The sequence below is a fragment of the Nicotiana attenuata genome, unplaced genomic scaffold, assembly GCF_001879085.1.
Source record: "Nicotiana attenuata strain UT unplaced genomic scaffold, NIATTr2, whole genome shotgun sequence".
Lineage (NCBI taxonomy): Eukaryota > Viridiplantae > Streptophyta > Magnoliopsida > Solanales > Solanaceae > Nicotiana > Nicotiana attenuata.
Genome location: NW_017670359.1, coordinates 256269 through 276277, shown reverse-complemented (window position 1 = coordinate 276277; position 20009 = coordinate 256269). Strand labels below are relative to the sequence as shown.

The 20009-nt window shown below is 42.1% G+C and overlaps 2 protein-coding genes across 2 annotated transcripts; one reads left to right on the top strand and one right to left on the bottom strand.

Moving 5' to 3' along the window:
• The first annotated feature begins 11722 nt into the window (after nucleotides 1–11722).
• Nucleotides 11723–14020, top strand: LOC109238337 (reticulon-like protein B2). The gene is made up of 5 exons (XM_019404769.1): nucleotides 11723–12119; nucleotides 12849–13029; nucleotides 13108–13249; nucleotides 13385–13454; nucleotides 13556–14020. Exons 1-5 carry the CDS (start codon nucleotides 11918–11920, stop codon nucleotides 13723–13725), a joined length of 765 nt encoding a protein of 254 aa, XP_019260314.1. The 5' UTR covers nucleotides 11723–11917; the 3' UTR covers nucleotides 13726–14020.
• A 476-nt stretch (nucleotides 14021–14496) lies between these two features.
• Nucleotides 14497–18304, bottom strand: LOC109238336 (F-box protein At5g52880). The gene is made up of 6 exons (XM_019404768.1): nucleotides 17913–18304; nucleotides 17012–17166; nucleotides 16386–16473; nucleotides 15369–15556; nucleotides 15003–15145; nucleotides 14497–14851 (listed from the first exon to the last, which is right to left on the bottom strand). The coding sequence occupies exons 1-6, from the start codon at nucleotides 18098–18100 to the stop codon at nucleotides 14708–14710; spliced, it is 906 nt and encodes a 301-aa protein (XP_019260313.1). The 5' UTR covers nucleotides 18101–18304; the 3' UTR covers nucleotides 14497–14707.
• Between the last annotated feature and the right edge of the window lie 1705 nt (nucleotides 18305–20009).

Here is a 20009-nt window from a genome sequence, read left to right as displayed (position 1 = left end):
CAATATTCGTGACAATCGCTAGCTGGTCATTTTGAACTATATACATATTTTTTACATTTTAATTATAGTTTAATTTGTAATATTACGTTGCTTAGTAATTTTAAATGTTTATGAATTAATGCTTATCATAACGGCTACGTGTAATTACCTAATAAGTAACATAATAGTACAAATAATTTTTTTACAAAATATAATAGTTAAACCCAAATATAGGCTCAATCAGAATTCTAATCAACCTGGCCATTGAGGGATGTAGAGTGGGGCATCATCTTAAAGAAAAATAGTAAGCCACAAATCAAATGGCTTTAGGGATTTAGCATTCGTTTACTTTTTTAACATGGTTAATAGATGGTAGGAGAATGGCAGGGGAATGGAATAGACCATAAAAGAGCGCAATGAATAAGAAATATTTATGTAACTGCTCTAGCTAATATAAGATTGAAGAGTTGAAGTATAATTAACTCGTGGATTGGTTGACAGTTAACAATTGTTAAGAGTTCATCACTTCAAATTCTACGGAGACATATTTTTTTAACCGCTAGATGGTTCCAGTAAAGGATATATGGAACGGATGAACCCCTCTATCTTTAATTAGAGGTCTTGACTCTCGAGACCTTTCTAATAAGAGTGCTCGGTGCAAATATATATTAATTTAGGCCATTAGTTTTTGATACCCGATGGTTTAAAAAAACAAAAATCTAGGTTGACCCTCTAAGACATTATGGTGTAGGATCATCCAAGGTACTTTAGACATAAAAATGGCAAAATTCAAGTTAAGAGTGCAAGGGCAAGATGGCATCGCAATTTCCCTTTTAGAATTTCGTCATATTTTAATACTTTGTTCACCTCAATTGACTGGTTAACAGTTAACGTCAAGAGTTCACTTCAAACTCTATGGAGGTATGTTTTTTTAAGCGCTGGCTAGGTGGTTCCAACAAGGAATGTGAAAGATGAATAAATTTCCCGTCTTTAACTAGAGTTATCGAGTTTGAGCCTTGAGAATAAAAAACTTTTTGATAGGAACACTTTCCCCCTAAAGAATTTGAATTAGTTAGGCCATTAGCTCGAGACATTGTGGTGTAGGATCATCCAACGTACTTTAGACATAAAAAATGGCAAAATTCAAGTTATGAATGCAAGACGGCATCGCAATTTTCCTTTTAGAATATCGGCCTATTTTACTACTTTGCTCTCCTCAAATGGTGCATAGCATAGCACACAAGATTGGAGAGTTGAAAAAATTGCTACCATGTGAATGAAGAAAATCTGTTACAATAAGATTGCAAAGTTCAAGAATTGCTTTCTGTCATGTGGACGGAACAAACATGTCTATAGGAATTAGGACAACAAATATTTAACTTATTCTTTTGCCCAATGGATTGTTTATCTTATGTTGGATCCCAGTATATATACTAATAATGATGATCAGTCGTGTTCTTTGAACGTGGATTCGCAGTTGCACATTTCTTTTCTTTTACAATTCCTATTCCCATGGGCAAAATAAATATGACTTATTGTATTTAATAACATAGTAAGGGACGTTTATTTCCAAATTATACTCGATGTTCAGTCAAATAGTGCCACGTAAAAGTAGACGGAGAGAGTGTTTGAGCAAATAAATGCTAAACCAATTAATGATAAGTTTGAAGGGGTGAATCTTAGTTGTATCTAATAAATTCTAGATCAAACAACACAAAGCTCTTGTATAACGGATAGATTTTGTGAGCGTTAAACAGTAGAGTTAATTTACTATGATTGATAGTGCATGTAATAGCATAAATGTATAATAAATGTAAATAAGGACAAAGATGATAGTGAGAAAGGAACTATCACCCAATGATTATATGATTGGGAGATTCCTTTCTTCTGAAGACGACGTGGAAAGGAGAGCAGTTGGAATATATATGGGATCTCGAGATTTATGGATAGAGATTGAACAACATGTGCTTAAGCAAATGAATAAGACAAGTCTCTTGTATATTCTTCTTTCAACTTTGACAATATGTTCAAGTTCCAAAAAGGCAGATCCCTCTTTGTTCCCTATCTCTTCCTATTTATAAGGAACATTCTCCAAAACCCCTAAAAAGTACAACATAAAGAATATCCAAAGGAATATTCTTTATGCCCACTTCTAAACTTAAGTTACCGTTAATATCCCATCTCAGCTGTCCGCTTCTGGCGTCGGCCCTTTGTGAGGACGATCTTCAATCGTTGTGTCGTGGTCGACCCCGTCCTTTGTCTTACTTATCCGTTACAGTTGTTACCAAATTTGGACCTATACAGTTAGTCCCTCCGCTTGTTGAGGTCGTAGCCCCGCACATCCTCGATAAGCGGACATCATTAGCTTTCGTCGTGGGAGAATTTGGCTATTACATCACGCCGTGTCGACTAAGATCGAGAGAACGACACAACCTGCGGAATCCTGATTGGTATAGTTACCAGGATGTGACGTCACTACCACGGGCGTCATCATTAGGCGTCTTCCCGAGACAGCGTCTGTGTGTTTGTCGCTTCGGTTTTAGCGCTATTGACAATCCTTTGCTTCGATTCTCGCGCCACCCAACCCTATAAATAGATGAGGGTTTCGTTTTTTTCAGAAATTTCCGTCATTTCCCCCCTTATATGTACATCATCTTCCTTCGATCCTCTTTATCAGTTCTTGTTATCAGATTTGTTTCTGCAATTCCGTTTCTCATCTTCTTGTCTAGTCATCATCCCTTTCTTTAGGTTTAATAGCATACCTTTTGTTGTCGAGATGTCCCGAACCCTTCGCGTACATGACGAAGTTTCCGACGCCACTCCGTTGTCGGTAGCCCCTCCTTCCGGTAGTGAGGATCTCGTGGCTGAGGAGGGTGAGAGTTTTCCTACCGTAGAAGAGATACTCCCCAGAAACCCTTTATCTAGGAACGATTTCCATAAGGAACCCGCTCCTTCTCCCGTTCCGGTGATCTCCGAAACCGGGCCGTCTCATATAGATGAACTCCGTTATACATACCATATTCCTTCTCACGTCGAGATGGTTCCAGCTGGGGGGGCGGGACATCGTGGAGGTCCATGGACCTGGATACTGTGCTTTTTATGTTTATCCTTTCGTAATTGGTTATACTCTACCTCTTCTTCCGCCGGCGGAGGAGTTCTGTCGGTTTTATCATGTCTTCCCGGCACAGTTATCTCCGTATTTGTATAAAGCTTTTTTGATGCTGACAAAGTGCGCGGAGTTGGCTGGTTGTAAGGTCGACGTCCGCCATTTACTACATTTGTTCCCCAAGCATTCACAGAGGTACCATGATACATCTGTGACATCGCGGGACCAGGAGGCTGGTGGTTGGAATGGATGACAAGGCGAGCCGGAAGTTTTGGCACAAGTACATTTGTTATCAAAACTGAGCACTTGGTGTCGGACCCTGCTGGATTTCCTGAGCAGTGGAATCATAATCGTAGGTGTCGAGGACATACGCTTGTTATTTGCTTTCGTTCTTTTTTATTTTTATTCATTTGTGATTTTTCTGTGCAGCTGAGAGGCATGCACCTTTTCCCGTCGTCAACATTGAGGATTGGGTGGCTCGTGTGCTACCTTACATGGTGGGGATCCGAGATTGGGCGGTTTTCTACAAACGCTTTGGACCGAAGGTTCCGTCTAGTAAGTGTTATTTTTGTTTTGATCTTCAGCTGTTTGCCGCCGTTTACTGATACGACCCCTTTGTGGTAACAGGTCGACGGGCTTCCAAAAAGAAAGCTCCAGTACTGGCATTTTGCCAGGCCATTGCATTAGCGGGGATGCAATTTACTTTGGCTGAGTCTGCCCGTGGAGGTCGTACTCAGACTTTGTCAACAAGGGACCCCCTCCTCAAGATGTCGCTATACAGGATGAGGTCTCTTCCCGACCAGTCTACCACCTTGTAGATGTGTCCTCTAACGGGGAGGAATCACCGTTGAGGAAGAGGAGGAGGATGGAGCTCGGAAAGGTCGTCGTCACCAGCGTTGAAAAGAAAAAGGTCGTGTTCGAGAGCGGCATCCTCGCCTACGTTAGACGCAGGGGCCGTTTTTATAGCGGATGCTATTGTAGCGGGGAGGTCCCCTAGGGCCGAGGGGACATACCAAGGCGGGGAACTTGTACGAGCTATTGAGGGTGGCGTGTCGTCGGTTGCTGGAGGAGATGGAGCAGTGCTCGCGGAGGGCGATAGTTCAGGCTCGGACATCGACCCTGAAGATGTGCGGGCCTTTTCGGAGAGAAATACCCGCGTTGAAGTAAGGACGGAGGGTCCTAACCGACACGTAATCATTCCCGTGGGTTACGATCTTTTGGCAAACTCTGAGAAGGCAGTGTCGGCATTTGCTCCCTTGTGCGCCACTTTCGAGAACGCGGTGCTTCAGGCGATAAGTGACGCGGAGCTATCGCGGAGCATTTCTGGCATGGCTTTGCGAGTAAGTGTTTTTCTTTTCTTTTTCCTGTTAGGATTTGTTTCGCATGCGTAACCGACTTATGCTGACTTTCTTTCCTCTGCATGTCAGACTCTTATTATGGAGATCGAGCGCAATCGGAGGGATGAACGAAGGACGACCGTTTTTGGGAGGGTGCCCTCCAAGTACAAAGAATACTGCACCAAGCACCGTGTGTTGGCTGATGTCTTCACTCAAGATAGTGATTTTCCGTTGTTTTGCGACGGGATTAAGCAGAAAGAGGAAGAGCTGGCGCAGAAAGTCAAAGAGCTGAAAGAGCGGGATGATGAGCTGATGAAGGCCATAGGTCGAGGCAGTGAACTTGAGGCGGCTCTTAGGGATAAGGATGATGAGCTCGAGGTGAGCAAGAGGTGATGGCCGAGAACGCTAATCTTCAGGCGCGGGTGGCCACCTTAACTGCTGAGCTTGAGCGAAGGGGAGCGGAGGCTGTCGGTCTGAGAGGTGAGTTGAGCGCTAAGGCTGAGGAATTGGCCCGTGCCGAAAAAGGCAGGGTGGCCGCCGTTTCTGAAGTAGCAGCCCTGGATGATACCCTCCGTGTTTGTAGGTCTGAACGGGATAATGAGGTGGAGACGTTGGCGCTCAAGGTAGCCAGGTTAGAAGAGCGGATCCAAGATCTGGAGGCGGAGTTGTCCGGATTGAATGAACAGGTTGTTGCTTTGAAGGCAGAGGAAGTGCGACGGCAGTCGCAGCCATCTACGTCTCATAATTCTGTTGATCCCGTCATGCCGCGGGAGTTGTATGAGATGTGGGTTCATGCCGAGGCTCAGCTTGACGTGTACAAGTCCCTGAATGCTAACGGGAAGGTTTCTGAGGCGGAACTCGAGGGTGTTCGTGTCAAAGCACGTGCGGCCTGCGAGGCCTGTAGTTACGATCTCGGTACGCCTGGCGGGGACGATGTCGATGATGATGCGGACAGGCTCGCCTCCGATTCTTGGTATAATGAGGAGTATGCCGCAGGGGGATGACGCGGCTTAGGGCTGTTGTATTTATTTTGTCTTGCCTTGCTATTTTTGTAAGGGCGTCTTCGAGCCCTTTGTAAAAAGTTTTTGTAATATAACACTTGTAATGGAATGATTACCTTTTTGTTGTGTACCTCCGAATTGTTATTTTCGATTACTGTGAGGGCGTCTTAGGTGATTCGAGCGAGGTCGAATGTTAAGTAATTCAAGCGAGGTCGAATGTTAAGTAATTTGAGCGAGGTCGAATTTTAAGTGATTCGAGCGAGGTCGAATGTTAAGTAATTCGAGCGAGGTCTGTAAAGGGTTGCTTTATTTCATTCATTCGAGAGTATCTTGGTGGAGAGTACAAAATGTTGCTTTATTTCATTCACTGGAGAGTACTATATATTTCCGTTTCATACATATATTGGAGAAGTTCCCATGTATCTAGTCCCTTTATCGTTCGGCCTGGAGAAGCAATCGGCAGGCGGGGCGATGAATTATACTTTGAACTTCGAGACGTCCCCTTCGTCGCCTTGTTAAAAACCTTCCCGAGAAAACCCAATTGGGACAAAACTCGGGTGAGGGAAAAAGAGTACGGCTTGAGGGGCGTCCTTTTTCAGGAGTTGAAGTATTTGAGGTGAGCGGCATTCCAATTGTTTTGTAGTAGTTTTCCTTCCATTATTTCTAGTTAGAATGCTCCTTTGCTTGCTGCTGCTGTGAATTTGTATGCCCGTCCCTATTGGTTCCTAATTTGCCTTCTTTCGGATCTTTGCTTGCTAGTGTTTTGGCTTTGAGAACATAGTCTCCGACTTTGAGTGGTCGTATTTTGGCCTTTTTGTTGTACCTTTCTGCTTGTTGTTTTTGGGCTACCATTCTTACGTAAGCCATGTCTCTTCGTTCTTCTGCCTCATCGAGGTCTTGTTTTCTCTTCTCGTCGTTGTTTTGTCCGCTTTTATTGGAGTATCTCAGGCTAGGCTCTCCGACCTCGACAGGTATCATGGCGTCAGTTCCTTAGACTAGTGAATATGGCATTTCGCCTATGCTTGTTTTTGGCGTGGTGCGGTAGGCCCATAGTACCTCTGGTAGCAATTCCGGCCATAACCCTTTAGCGTCCTCGAGATTTTTCTTTAAGATGTTCAATATTGTCTTGTTGGAGGATTCGGCCTGGCCATTACCGGCGGGGTGGTGACGTGGAGAGTATTCTCTTGATGTGCCATTTTTCAAAGAACTCGGTGGTCTTTTTCTTGGTGAATTGGGGCCCATTATCACAGCTGATTTCTTTAGGGATGCCGAAACGACATATGATGTTCTTCCATATAAATGCGATAACTTCCTGTTCGCGTATTTGGGTGAACGCACCTAGTTCCACCCATTTGGAAAAGTAGTCAGTTAAAACCAAAAGGAAACATATTTTACCTTGCCCTGCTGGGAGGGGTCCGACGATGTCCATTCCCCATTTGATGAACGACCATGGCGAAGTAACAGAGTGGAGGTGTTCGCCCGCTTGATGTATCATAGGTGCGTATTTTTGGCATTGTTCGCATCTCTTGACATAATGTGCGGCTTCTTTTTTCATAGTGGACCAGTAATATCATGCCCGAATGAGGCATCTGACGAGGGCTCTGTTGCCTGTATGGGCACCGCAATGACCTTCGTGTACTTCTTCGAGCATGTGCCTTGTTTGATTCGGCCCTAGGCATTTCGCCAAGGGGCCTCCGAACGTTCTCTTGTATAGGTCGTGATTTATGTTGCTATACCTGGCCGTTTGCATTCGAAGCTTTTTGGCTTCCTTTTTGTCTTGTGGGAGTACTCCCTCCTTTAAATATGCCATGATGCGATTGTGTCAGTCCCAAGTTAAATTTATGGAATGTACCTCAAGTTGGTCTATTGACGAGTGGATGAGGGTGACCACATTCTCCTTAGTGATATTTTTGGTGGCTGCTGCTAATTTGGCGAGGCCATCTGCCTCGATGTTTTGCGCCCGAGGTATCTGGTCGAGTCGGCATTCATCGAATTCCGGCTGTAGTTTATGAATTTCTGCCCGGTACTTTTGCAGCCTTTGTTCTTTGATTTGGAAAGTCCCGGTAACCTGGTTGACGACGAGTTACGAGTCGCATCTGAGGACGATTCATCGTGCGCCATATTTGAGAGCTAGTTTTAATCTTGCAATTACGGCCTCATACTCGGACTCATTGTTAGTCATATCGAGGCATCGTATGGATTGGCGTATAACTTCGCCCGTTGGGACTTCAAGTACGACTCCCAGTCCTGATCCCGACGCGTTGGATGCGCCGTCGGTATAAAGGACCCAAAGGTCGGGTTGCCCAAGGGAAGAACGAGAAGCTTCTTGCTCGACTTCGGGCATTATTTTGGTACTGAAATTGGCGACGAAATCGGCGAGTACCTGCGATTTTATCGCTGTTCGCGACTGATATGTTATATCATGCTCACTCAATTCTATGGCCCACTTAGCCAGTCTTCCCGACAGTTTGGGTTTATGTAGGATGCTCCGCAGGGGAAAGGTCGTTACTACCGATATGGGGTGGCACTGAAAGTAGGGTCTAAGCTTCCTTGAAGCTACGACCAGTGCTAAAGCCAATTTTTTGAGGTGAGGGAACCTCCTTTCGACGTCGACTAGGGTTTTGCTAATATAATAAATTGGAGACTGCATACCATTGTTTTCACGGACTAATATTGCGCTTACCGCGACTTCTAAGACGGCCAGGTAGATTAGGAGGCGCTCGCCGGGTTCTGTTTTGGCGAGCAATGGAGGCGAGGACAAATATGCCTTTAGTTCCCTCAAGGCCTCGACGCATTCCGAATTCTATTAGAGTACGTTGTCTTTTTTCAGCACGTTGAAGAATTTATGGCACCTGTCGGATGACCGCGAGATGAATCTCGACAGGGCGGCTATACGGCCAGTCAGTTTTTGCACCTGTTTCTTACTGGTCAACACTTCAAGTATCCCTTCAATGGCTTTGATCTGGTCTGGATTGACTTCGTTGCCTCTTTGTGATACCAAGAAACTGAGAAATTTGCCCGAGGTTACGCCGAAGGCGTATTATTTGGGGTTCAGTTTCATGTCGTACCGCCTTAATATACCGAAGGCCTCTTTAAGGTGGTCGATGCGATCTTCTTTCCTTTTCGACTTGACCAACATGTCCTCGATGTAAACTTCCATTGTCTTGCCGAGTTGGTCTTTGAACATCTTGGTGACCAACCTTTGGTACGTTGCTCCTGCGTTCTTTAACCCGAACGACATGACTCGGTAACAGTACGTCCCCTGATGGGTGATGAAAGTAGTTTTCTCCTGATCCTCCTCCATGAGTATTTGGTTGTAACCTGAGTAGGCGTCTAAGAAGCTTAACAATTCGTGCCCTGCCGTTGCGTCGATGAGCTGGTCGATGTGAGGCAATGGGAAGGAGTCTTTTGGGCATGCTTTATTTAGGTCTGTGAAATCTACGCACATCTGCCGTTTCCCGTGTTTCTTTTTTACCATGACCACATTGGCGACCCACTGGGGATACTTTGATTCCGGGATGGAATCGTTGGCGAGCAGCTTATCTACTTCATTACTGATAGCCTCGTTGATTGCGGCGTTGAATTTTCTCCTTATTTGCCGCACTGGTGGATAGAGCGGGTCGACGTTCAGCTTGTGGGTGGCAACGTCTTTCGGGATACCTGGCATATCTGCATGGGAGAAAGCGAACAAATCGGCGTTATCAATTAAAAACTTGTGAAATTTACCTGGTTCTGAGAGCTTGTGTCCGATGTAAGCCTTTTTGTTGACGTCGCTGCTATCTAGTTGGATGGGATCAAGATCTTCTATCGTTGATTCAGCAACTTCCATGGTGTCGTGGTCCCTGATGACGTCTGTCAGTACGTCAAGTCCGATCCCCGATGTCGGTGATTGCTATGCTTCCGAATCTGCTCCTTTTAGCTGTTGGGTGTATGTGCAGTCTTGGGCGATGCGTTGCTGGCCTCTGATGCTGAATATCCCCCATGGAGTAGGGAACTTTATTACTTGGTATAGGCTTGACGGTATGACTCTCATAGCATGAATCCATGGCCGCCCTATGATGGCGTTGTAAGCTGTATCCTAGTTCATGACGTGGAACGTTGTTTCCAGGGTAACACCTCCGGCCAAAACGGGCAGCGTTATCTCCCCGGAGGTTTGCTCAACTGCATTATTAAAACCCGTTAGCATTTGTGCAACGCGGTACTACCTTGTCTTCGAGTCTCATTTGTATGAGGACTCGAGGGTGGATAATACACTCGCCGCTTCTGTCGTCAACCATTATTCTTTTCACATCAATATCTGAAATACGTAAAGTAATAACAAGAGCATCGAAATAAGGGAAAGTCAAACCGTCGGTATCTGACGTATCGAAGATGATACTGTCTCCGAAGTCGTCGTACCGTTCGTGTGTGATCGATCGCTTGAGTTTGTGTGTGGTGGTGAACTTCACGTGGTTGAACGCTGCTTCATCGCCTCTGCTGACGATCATTTGGATGGTGCGAGCGGGGGAGGGTGGCTTTGAAGGTCCCTGGTGTTGTTCTCGCCCGCGACCGAAGTTGGCTCGTCCACGGTCGCTCATCAGTTCCTTCAGGTGCCCTTGGTTCAGCATGTTCACTACCTCTTGCCGTAGAGCTATGCGGTCCTCAGTTTTGTGACCCCGCTCTTGGTGGAATTCACAGAGGACGTTTGACTTTCGTGTACTTGGGTCGAACTTCATATTTTGTGGCCATTTCACCTTTGTGCCAAACTTCTCTAAGGCGTACACTATTTCTGAAGGGGAAACAGAAAAATTGTGAGCGGATAAGAGTGGAGGCATACCTATTTCGTTTCGTTGAGTCCCTGTTTGCAGTCTGGACGACCCTTCTGCATGTCGGGGAGACGGTGGGACGACTGTTCTGACGTAGGGCTGGTGTCTTTCTTGGTTGAGACGGGGGCCTGATTGATCTCTTCGACCGTCGTTACGACGATCTTTCCTCGGCTCTGTTTGAACTGATGTTAGCCGTTGGGTCGGACCGTTAAGGTCGTCCTCGCGGCTCTTACCTCGGCGCAATAGGCATTGTGAATTTCCTCCCAAGTGGTGGGAGGGTATTTCACGAGCCTGCTTAGTAGTTTTCTGCTTGCCCTCGACCCGTTCCTGTTCAACCCGTTCTGGAAGGCTGCTACCGCCATCCCTTCGGATACAATTGGCAGGCTCATTCTCACTGTGTTAAACCAGGAGAAGAAGTCCTTGAGTCCCTCGCCAGGCGATTGCCTAACGACGAATATGTCGTTCACCCTGGCTTCCGCCTCTTTAGCCCCTGCATGGGCAGTGACGAACTTGTCGGCCATTTCCTCGAACGTTGCTATTGACCGCGCTGGCAGTTGTGAATACCAGGTTAAGGCTCCCCCCGTCAGGGTTTCGCCGAACTTTTTCAGTAGCACCGACGGTACTTGTTCTTTTGAAAGGTCGTTGGCCTTCACTGCTGTGACGTAGTGGATGATGTGATTATCGGGGTCTGTAGTACCGTCGTATATCTTCAGGTACGCGGTACTACCTAAAAATAGGTTTATTGAAAATTTAAAAATTTAACATATGTAAGTAAATTTCTCGACTAAAACTCAAGGACCAAGGAGTTTCCACGGTTAAGATAACTCTAGGTTTGGACCAAAAAAAAAAAGATAACTCTAGATACACACTGATGTATGGACCTACTTAAAAAATAAATAATAAAAGGGTAACATCTTCGACCTTTTCTAGAGGAAAAAAAAAAAGGTAAAGAATAAAGTTGGTCGCTCGACAGAAACTAATTGTATTTATCTAGTTAAAAAGTATGTAAAATATATATATTTTTTATATACAATATATATATATATATATATTCTGTATATATATTGTATAAAAAATATATATATATTTTCGTCCTTTGAGTGTGTAAATGGATGGTGATTGGTGAACCACTCCGGGTCCTTAGAACCTTCAGCAATCTCAAGACTGAAATAAACCAAAGTCGTCGGTTTAGTCGGCCAACTAATTTGGATGCCACTATTGCTTGAAGCCCAGCCACTATTCCTGGCCCACCAATCTTTCGTAATGCTCCATTTATGCGCACCCACGTGTCAACATATTCCGAATTACCGGAAAAGGGCCGGGAACAGCGCCCATTGCGGGTTGTGCAGTCACGTAGAATAAACGACAACTTGACGCCGTCAACGAGGGGCTGTCCGCAAGATTCTCAAGCCGTTAAATCCGACGTCTTCCGTTTATCCTCGAATGCATCAACTGAGATAGAATTTTTTTTTTTTTTTTTAGCGGACACCAGCTTTTCATCGATTTCCGTTATTTTGCCGAACCACTTGGTTCGGATCCCGAGCCTCAGGTTCGAAATCACGCTCTTTAAGCCTTTCGATATTTTCCCTCTTTCCACACACTTGCGAGCGTAAGGAAAGCAGTCACTCAAAAAGCAAAAAAAAAATCCCCAATTGCCGGCGGCAAACGACTGTTAGATCGGAGTACAGGATGGCCGATCACGCCGGCGAGAACGAATCATTCGTTGAATCGGTGATGGATAAGATCAACGATAAGTTGCACCACGATTCATCCTCATCGGATTCCGAAGATGAGAAGGAGAAAATATCGCCGGTCGAGGCCGCCAAGGCTAAGATCTATCGTCTCTTTGGCAGGGAAAGACCCGTCCATAAGGTTCTCGGCGGTGGAAAACGTACATCTCTCATATCTCTTTCTCTCTCTAAATCTCTACTTTTTTCTTTTTTCAATATAGATGTGTGTATAAAGATATATGTGATACAGTTTGTCCTTGATTCAGAATGCATTTTCATTATACTTCAAAAATTAGTTTAAGATTTTCGGAGTTTGAATTACTTTAGATTTATTTGGCATTGGTGTTGAGATGCGCTTTAATTCCTTTTTTCCTTTTCAAAATTCTGAAATTGGAGATCTGTTGCAACAGTTGGAGCCGCATTTCATTCGTTTATATGTAGCTACATACATTTGGATCCACGCTAGTATCTCTCTATTGTTTTCCTTTTCTTATACATTATTGTTCATTGGCTTCGCATGGATCTGCGGTTGGTTGGTTGTGTTGTTATCTTTCCGATTCATGCAGTGTATAACATTTTCGAAATTGGTTCATAGCGAGATCAAATTCTTGAGAAGGTTGCATTGTGAATGTACTACCTGTAAATAAACTAGACACTCGCATGCTTCGTTGTTATTCGTATCCATTAACTGAAGAATTATTTTTATAGGAAGGTTTATTGGCCAATTTTGGCATGTAACATGTATATTTGATATACAATCTAACTTTAGCAGCACGGTTTACGTGAGACGGTAGAATTACATCCGTGATGTGTGTCTGATGTGCAGTTACACAGTTTTCTTTTATAGCTGTATGATTTTATGTATCTAATTATTCAATTCGATTGGGCAGCTGCTGACATTTTCCTGTGGAGGGACAAAAAAATTACTGCCGGCGTGCTTGGGTTTGCCACTGCAATTTGGGTGCTTTTTGAGTTGCTTGAGTACCACTTGCTCACACTTGTGTGCCATATTCTGATCCTTGCCTTAGCTGTCCTTTTCCTCTGGTCCAATGCATCCACCTTCATCAACAAGTAAGTATATTCTTCCCTTCTTTAGTAGTTTTCTATCCAGATTTACCTGAGAATTGACCTTGAAATATCATGCACCAGGTCTCCACCCCAAATTCCGGAAGTCATTTTGCCCGAGGATATTGTCCTGGGTGTTGCTTCTGCCCTCAGGATTGAAATCAACAGAGCTCTTGAAATCCTTCGGGATATTGCCTCTGGAAAGGAATTGAAGAAATTCCTTGCTGTATGTTTTCGTGTCCATTAGTTGTGTAATTTGAGTCCATTATTTTGATAGCTTAAGCTTGAGCATAGCTTCTTGTTGGTTCTTCATTATTTAAGTTTCATCTTGTCCAAGTTTTGATACAAAAATTACATGCAGGTTATTGCTGGCTTATGGGTACTTTCAATACTGGGGAATTGCTGGAACTTCCTCACCTTGTTCTACATATGTAAGCGATTTTATCCTGTTCTTTACTGGAATGAATAGATCTAATGCGTATGATTTAGTTTAGTTCTCATAGTGCGCCTTTTCCCTTCTCTGCGCAAACAGGCTTTGTATTGCTCCATACCGTCCCTGTACTTTATGAGAAGTATGAGGACCAGGTTGATGCTTTTGCTGAGAAGGCTGAGGCAGAGATCAAAAAGCAGTATGCTGTTTTTAACGTCAAGGTTCTAAGCAAAATTCCAAGAGGTCCACTGAAAGACAAAAAGTTCCTATAGACAAGAATAGGTGGCACCCCTTAGGTTCACAGAGTCGTTTCTCCAGATGTTGTGATTCAGTTATGCTAGAAGACCCTTTGTTTACTGGTTTTGCTTTGTTATTACTTAAACAAGCTTGGCGTTTTTTGTGGTAGTTTTTGAGTTCCAGATATGGTTTTCTTTTTTGTTAAATTTTGAAAGACTGCTGTATGAATATTGGCAGTCATCAGGGTGACAGTACACATCAATATGCAAGTGAGTATTTCCTACAATTATAAATCAGATAATGGAAAACACATATTTGATTTTTGTTTCACAGCAATGTCTCTGTGTGGCTACTTTCAAGGGTGGGAATGATGCGAATTACGTTTCACAACTTAATTCAATGTGTTATGTATAAGTTTGGCCGTATAATTTGCTGCGGTGCAATGTACTCAGTAATATTGCTGTGCGGTGCAATGTACTTGGTGATATTGCTGTGGCTATAGAATACCTGTAGCATTTGTCTCATCCGCAGGGACTCTTGATATTGCATTATACCTTGTTGCTTCAATGGCCATTTAGCATAGGATGGCTCTGAGGCATCAATTGTTTTCATTACAGTTCAAGGACATGGCTTAGCTCAAGGTTATGATTTGGTAGACTTGACTATTAGAAAAGATTGAAACTTGTGAGCTGTCAATTGTCTACTTGCAAAATGTAGGTTAGGCGGATTCAATGAATAGTTGCAATCTGCGAACCTAATTCCAAAATGTATTTACGCTGATGAGATTTTCATTTCTACAACTCTCGACGTAAAAAGGATGTAATTCGACCATTTCACATAAACTGTAAAGCTCCCCAACCAAGCCAGAAACAACAAAAAGGACAAAACAACGGAGAAGGCTAATTAACTGTCACATTTGATTGATATTTGAACGTGGACATTAATTACAATCCTTTACCTCATTGTTTCAGTCCCCAGCCAATGAACTGTTTGTCTCGATATATTAACAAAGATCTTCTATATGCTACCACATCGAGCATGCGGCTCGCCAAATCTCATGGGATACGCCCACAGCTTGAAGAGTGAGCCATCAACCGAGTCATCTGTATCACTGTCACTATCTGAGGAAGGTATGGACTCCTCTATTACGTAGTCCACAATCTGGCAAAAGACAACTTTAGAAAACCTTGCAGGACTAGCTATGAGCTGCTTAAGATGGTGAAAAAACAATGTTGTATTGAACTAAGAAAATCTGAAGAGACAGGAACATTTCTATTCTCTTTACAGTGCTAAGGAGATAGCATTCACAAACCTGTTTAATTGACACAGGCATGATCTGATGTTCATCAGAAATTTTCCCAAAGCATTCATTGGAACACTTGGAATTACTCAGCCAAACAATTGAATTGCACTGCTTGCAAAAGCCCCTCTGGGATGTTACCTTTCTTGAAATTCCTGAGTCAAAACAGCTAGGGTGTATGAAAAAAAATGACAAAAAAAATTGTTAAGAAAAAAGAAAACAAGCAGATAGAGTAAAGACCTCTCTGAATGAAGATAAATGATAATGCTAGAATAGTCCAAGTGGTCTATTAACCCATGCAACATGGATAAAAACAATGAAACATAGCCGGAATATTATTCTGCCTAATCAAAGTGGGATATCAACCAATGGGAATACCTCTATAAGCTCGCTTGAAAGCATCTCTCCAGTCAACACTAGCTGTGGTGGTATTTCCCGGAGTAAAAGTAATTCTCTCCACACCATAGGTAAGCCTGATAATATTTGGGTTGTCACTTGGCCTTCCGAAAAAGCTAATATGCATCGACTGCCACAGATGGTTGTCACTAGCTGCCACACTCCACGACCTGCAAAAGTAGACACCTTTTGATATATCATTCTGATATGGTAATCAGGGGCGGATATACGCAGAGGGAAGGGGGGTGTACGCGACCCGGTCGCTCCGGTAGAATTTCATATTAGTATTGGTATTCCACTGATATTTCATGTAAAAAAGGTGTATAAATTAAAGTGTGGCACCCTGAGTAAAAAAGTTATGGTAGGTACCACGGTCCAAGTGCTTCCTGCCAGGCCCACGGCCCAGGATCGAGTCTCCTCTCACTCATTTTTAACAAAGCCTATTTTGCTTTTCCGTGTTCCCTCTTTTCTAGATTTTTCTTTTCTTCTCTTTCTCTTAATTTCTTATTTTCATCTTTGTATTCTCTCTCTATACAATTCCATTTTTATTAGTTATTTAGATTATAAAAGTATATTTATTTCTGTTTTCCTTTTCTAAATCTCGAATTTTGAAATTTCAATATGCTTTTAATCATTTTTCTTTTGATCTAATTAATGTTATTTTTTTCTTGAAGGACCAAACATTTTTAGTTTAGTTATCACGTGTGTATTTATGCACCAAAAAATCTTATAAAGTGAACTGAATTAATTGAAAAATGGACCGAACCGAACCGAGTTAATTCAAAACTGAGCAAACTAGCCAAATGTATACCCTAATTCGACCTCCTTGACTAGAGGTAACTTTACATTAGAGACAGTGGCACCCGTAACCATCAAATCCTGGATCCACCTCTGATGGTAATTGATTAATCAGACATAGGACTAGGTCCTATGTTCAAGAGATGCCTACACTGAATTTATTTGATGCATCCACTTAAGTCGATAAGGAAAGACTCATACCTGCAGACTAAAGAGGCAGTGACAAGAGACGTTAAATCTAAGAAGCCAAATATGTGTACAAGAATATCCTGAGGAAGTTGGCTCCTACCTGGAATGCAAAGAAGCAATACAAAATTAGAATGCAGTGAGCAGTGATACAGAAGTATTGAGCAATATTTTAGAAAAAGGACACCATATTGAATGTTAACATCTCTACAACTGGTTAGCAATTTACTTTACCGTTCCTTATGAAATCTACATTAGCTGAAGTTCAGTTGTGGCATAAGGGTTGGTGGAGGCACTATAAATTCGAGGTTTAACTGTTAACTGGAGGATGATCTTTTGCCTTACCAAGTAGTATATTACACTGTCCATTTCTCCACTAATGTTTTTCCCTTGGGTTTGCATTTCCAGAGTTCTGGAAATAACTCTCCTTTAAATCTGTCCACTCCATTCTTGCAGACATGGCTGCAAGTTGAGATTTAAAAATGGCCTTGGAGGAATATGCCACTATGGCTGGATAGCAAAGGCAATAGAGCTACAGGTGTCCTAATCCGCAGGGTTTGACAAAAAGGTATTCCATACTGAAAGCAGTAAATGTCTATAGTGACCTTTATCGTTGAAAAGAAATGTTAAATTAAAACTACCTTCTACCATTGGTTGGACCTTCCGTCGCCTCCTTTGAGCAACCATAGCCTGTTTAAATTCAGATGCAGCTAAAACTTTTTTTTGTTTAGGTAATGCAGCCTCGATGCTGTGAAGCAGGCCATTTGCTGCTGATATGGCTGCTTGTGTCTGCATTCTGAAGTGAATGCTTTAATATTAAGGTTCCTTTTACTTGAAATAGAAACATATCACTAAATACAGATCAAAAACAAACAATTTCACGAACAAGAAATATGTGAACATTATTATGTTCTTAATGTAAGCAAATTAGGTTGTCTATAAGATCTTTTGATTCAGGGACCTCAAAGGCTCAAAGTAGAAAGGATTGGATCTCTCCTTCAACATGACATGGCTCCATCAAGCCCTTATTACCAGCAAATGCTTATCATTAGGAAAGCAGAAAAAAGATGAAAATGTAGTAGCTAGTGTGTCTTCTATAAGGTTAACCAACACGTTAGCACAAGTGCTAAGCCCCACGGAAAGTGTTGATCAACTATATTTTTAATTACTAAACTTGCAAATTTTACTAAATGCTACTCCAGTTCTTTATATGCACACCGGAAACTTCGATTCTCAAATGTAATAATCAACAATTTGCTAGTGAGTGAAAAGGAACATATATCAATCAGTAATTACCATCAGTCAATTATGCGGCAATTCCCAATTAATCAAGTTAACTACATGAAATCCTCTTTGTTTATAGATAAACTAATTTTACACTGTTTTCCAATCTACCTTGGACGAACTATGCTTTATATACACGGAGTTAAATTTCTATTAATCGAATCAAAGAAAATACAAGGACAAACCTATTAACTCTTCAGGTAGATTATGCAGTAGTAATTTCTAATAAAAATCGAAGGAGGAGGAGGAGTGACTTACTGAGGGAGGAGGCGAAAGGCAGCGAGGGAATCCTGAAAGATGAGAGATTGCAAATTTTTGGGGATTTTAGAATATGCATTTCTTAGAATACAGCTTAGCTCTTCACAAGCAATTGGGTAATGATAGGCTCGACTCAGCGACTCCTTTAACCCTAGCTTTTCATACCTCTCCACCATTAAACCTCCCATCTCTACTCTAAGATCCAAGCCCACACATGTTTGCTGTGTGTTTCAATGGCCGATTGAAGATCCAAATATGTATGTGCGTGTTGCGTAAAGAGGAGATGGTCGGTTTTTCTGGTTTCGATTTTTTGTATTTTTCTTAGCTCCTGAGTCCTCACTTTGCTTGTCATTAACATGTCAAATTATTGGGAGAATTGCTATACTAATTAGAAAAACTTTCGGAAACCACTATGTTTTAGTGATTATTAGCTGGTTGTAGCTATCATTTACTATATTATTTCCTATAGCTATATTTTCAGATTTTTTAGAGTGTATTCGATGTATTGAAGCTACTGTAGCATTTCTAGGCGTGAAACAGGGGATTACAGCTAGACAGATTTTTGTATTCGACTATATTCATGGCGTGAAACATGGGATTACAGCTGGACAGATTATTGTATTCGACTGTATTCACGGCGTGAAACAGGAGATTACACTGTTTTTAAACGGAAAGTGAATCAATTAACATAATAGACTCCTAATATAACTCAACAAACTCAATTATAACACACAAATTTTGTATTTCCAGTTATAAAAAAGATTCTCAATCGAAAAACACCCAAAAAATATAGCAATCTTCAGAGAAATTATATAATACATCTGAATACATAAATTATATTAATTAAAATGAAACATATGAATACATTCATGAAATATAGCGAGACAGTGAATACAATGAAATACATAGAACACAACGAGATACATTGAAATACAATGAAAAAAAAAGACAATGAATACAAATGAAATACAACGAGATACATTGAAATACATTGAAATATATTAACAGAAAATTCAAGTTGCTCAGCCCCCAACTACGTCGTCTTTGTTCAAGAATAACCCTAATGTCGTCTCGTTGAAGCATCATCAGTATCCAGTCCTCGCTCGCCGTCACCGTTGCCTCCGGTTGCCGATGATTAGCACGTAATTACATTGAAGACAAAGCATGTGATGAAGGGGAGAAGAATTAACTTAGAAGACGCTCTAATAGACTGCCTCAATCGACGGATTCTTCTCCATCTTCGGAGGAGAAGTCGTGTTCTCCGCCGCTTATTAAAAGTAGAAGCAACAGAAGCCGAAGTCCAGTGCCTTCATCTTCAGCCTTGATCCGGCGGAGGAGAAGACATCGGGAAGTAGAGAGAGAGAGAGAGAGAGAGAGAGAGAGAGAGAGAGAGAGAGAGAATAGATATGGGGTAGGGGATAGGAGAAATTTGAGGGGATATGAGAATGAAAAATAATACAAAGCTTATTTTATGGCTTAAGGGTAGGAGGTGACCATAAATAGATATTTGGCTATAAAAAATCAAAATGTAGCTATGGAATATAATTTTTTAAAAGGGTATTTATTTAAAATAAATAAGATATCAACCTTTGCTATAGGAGTTAACTAATCCTACTAATTAGTACTCCAGTTGTATTACTTTAGTTACGTTCTGTGGACATACATACCTTAGAGCCTGTAGGATGGGCTTTAAGCACTTTTTAACTCGTGGAAATGTTTGGCAACCAAAAAAAGGGCTTAAAAAAAGTTAAAATCTGCTTAAAAAAGCCAAAACCAATAAGATAGAAAAATCCAACTTTTTCAAAATTGGCTTAAAAGCCATATTGCTTTGACCAAGAATATTACATTCTTATCCCTTATAATTTTTCTTAATCCTGAAATTACCTTCAGTAGAAAATCCTAAAACATACTATCTCCCTCTCACCCCCGACCAGCAACCCCATTCCATTCACCTCCACAATTCCAAGCGATGGGTGAAACTCCGGTCCCAGAGTCAATCTTGAAGAAGCAGAAGAGGAGTGAGGAATGGACTCTTGCAAAGAAGCAAGAACTTGAAGCTGCAAAGAAGAAGAATGCCGAGAATCGAAAACTAATCTA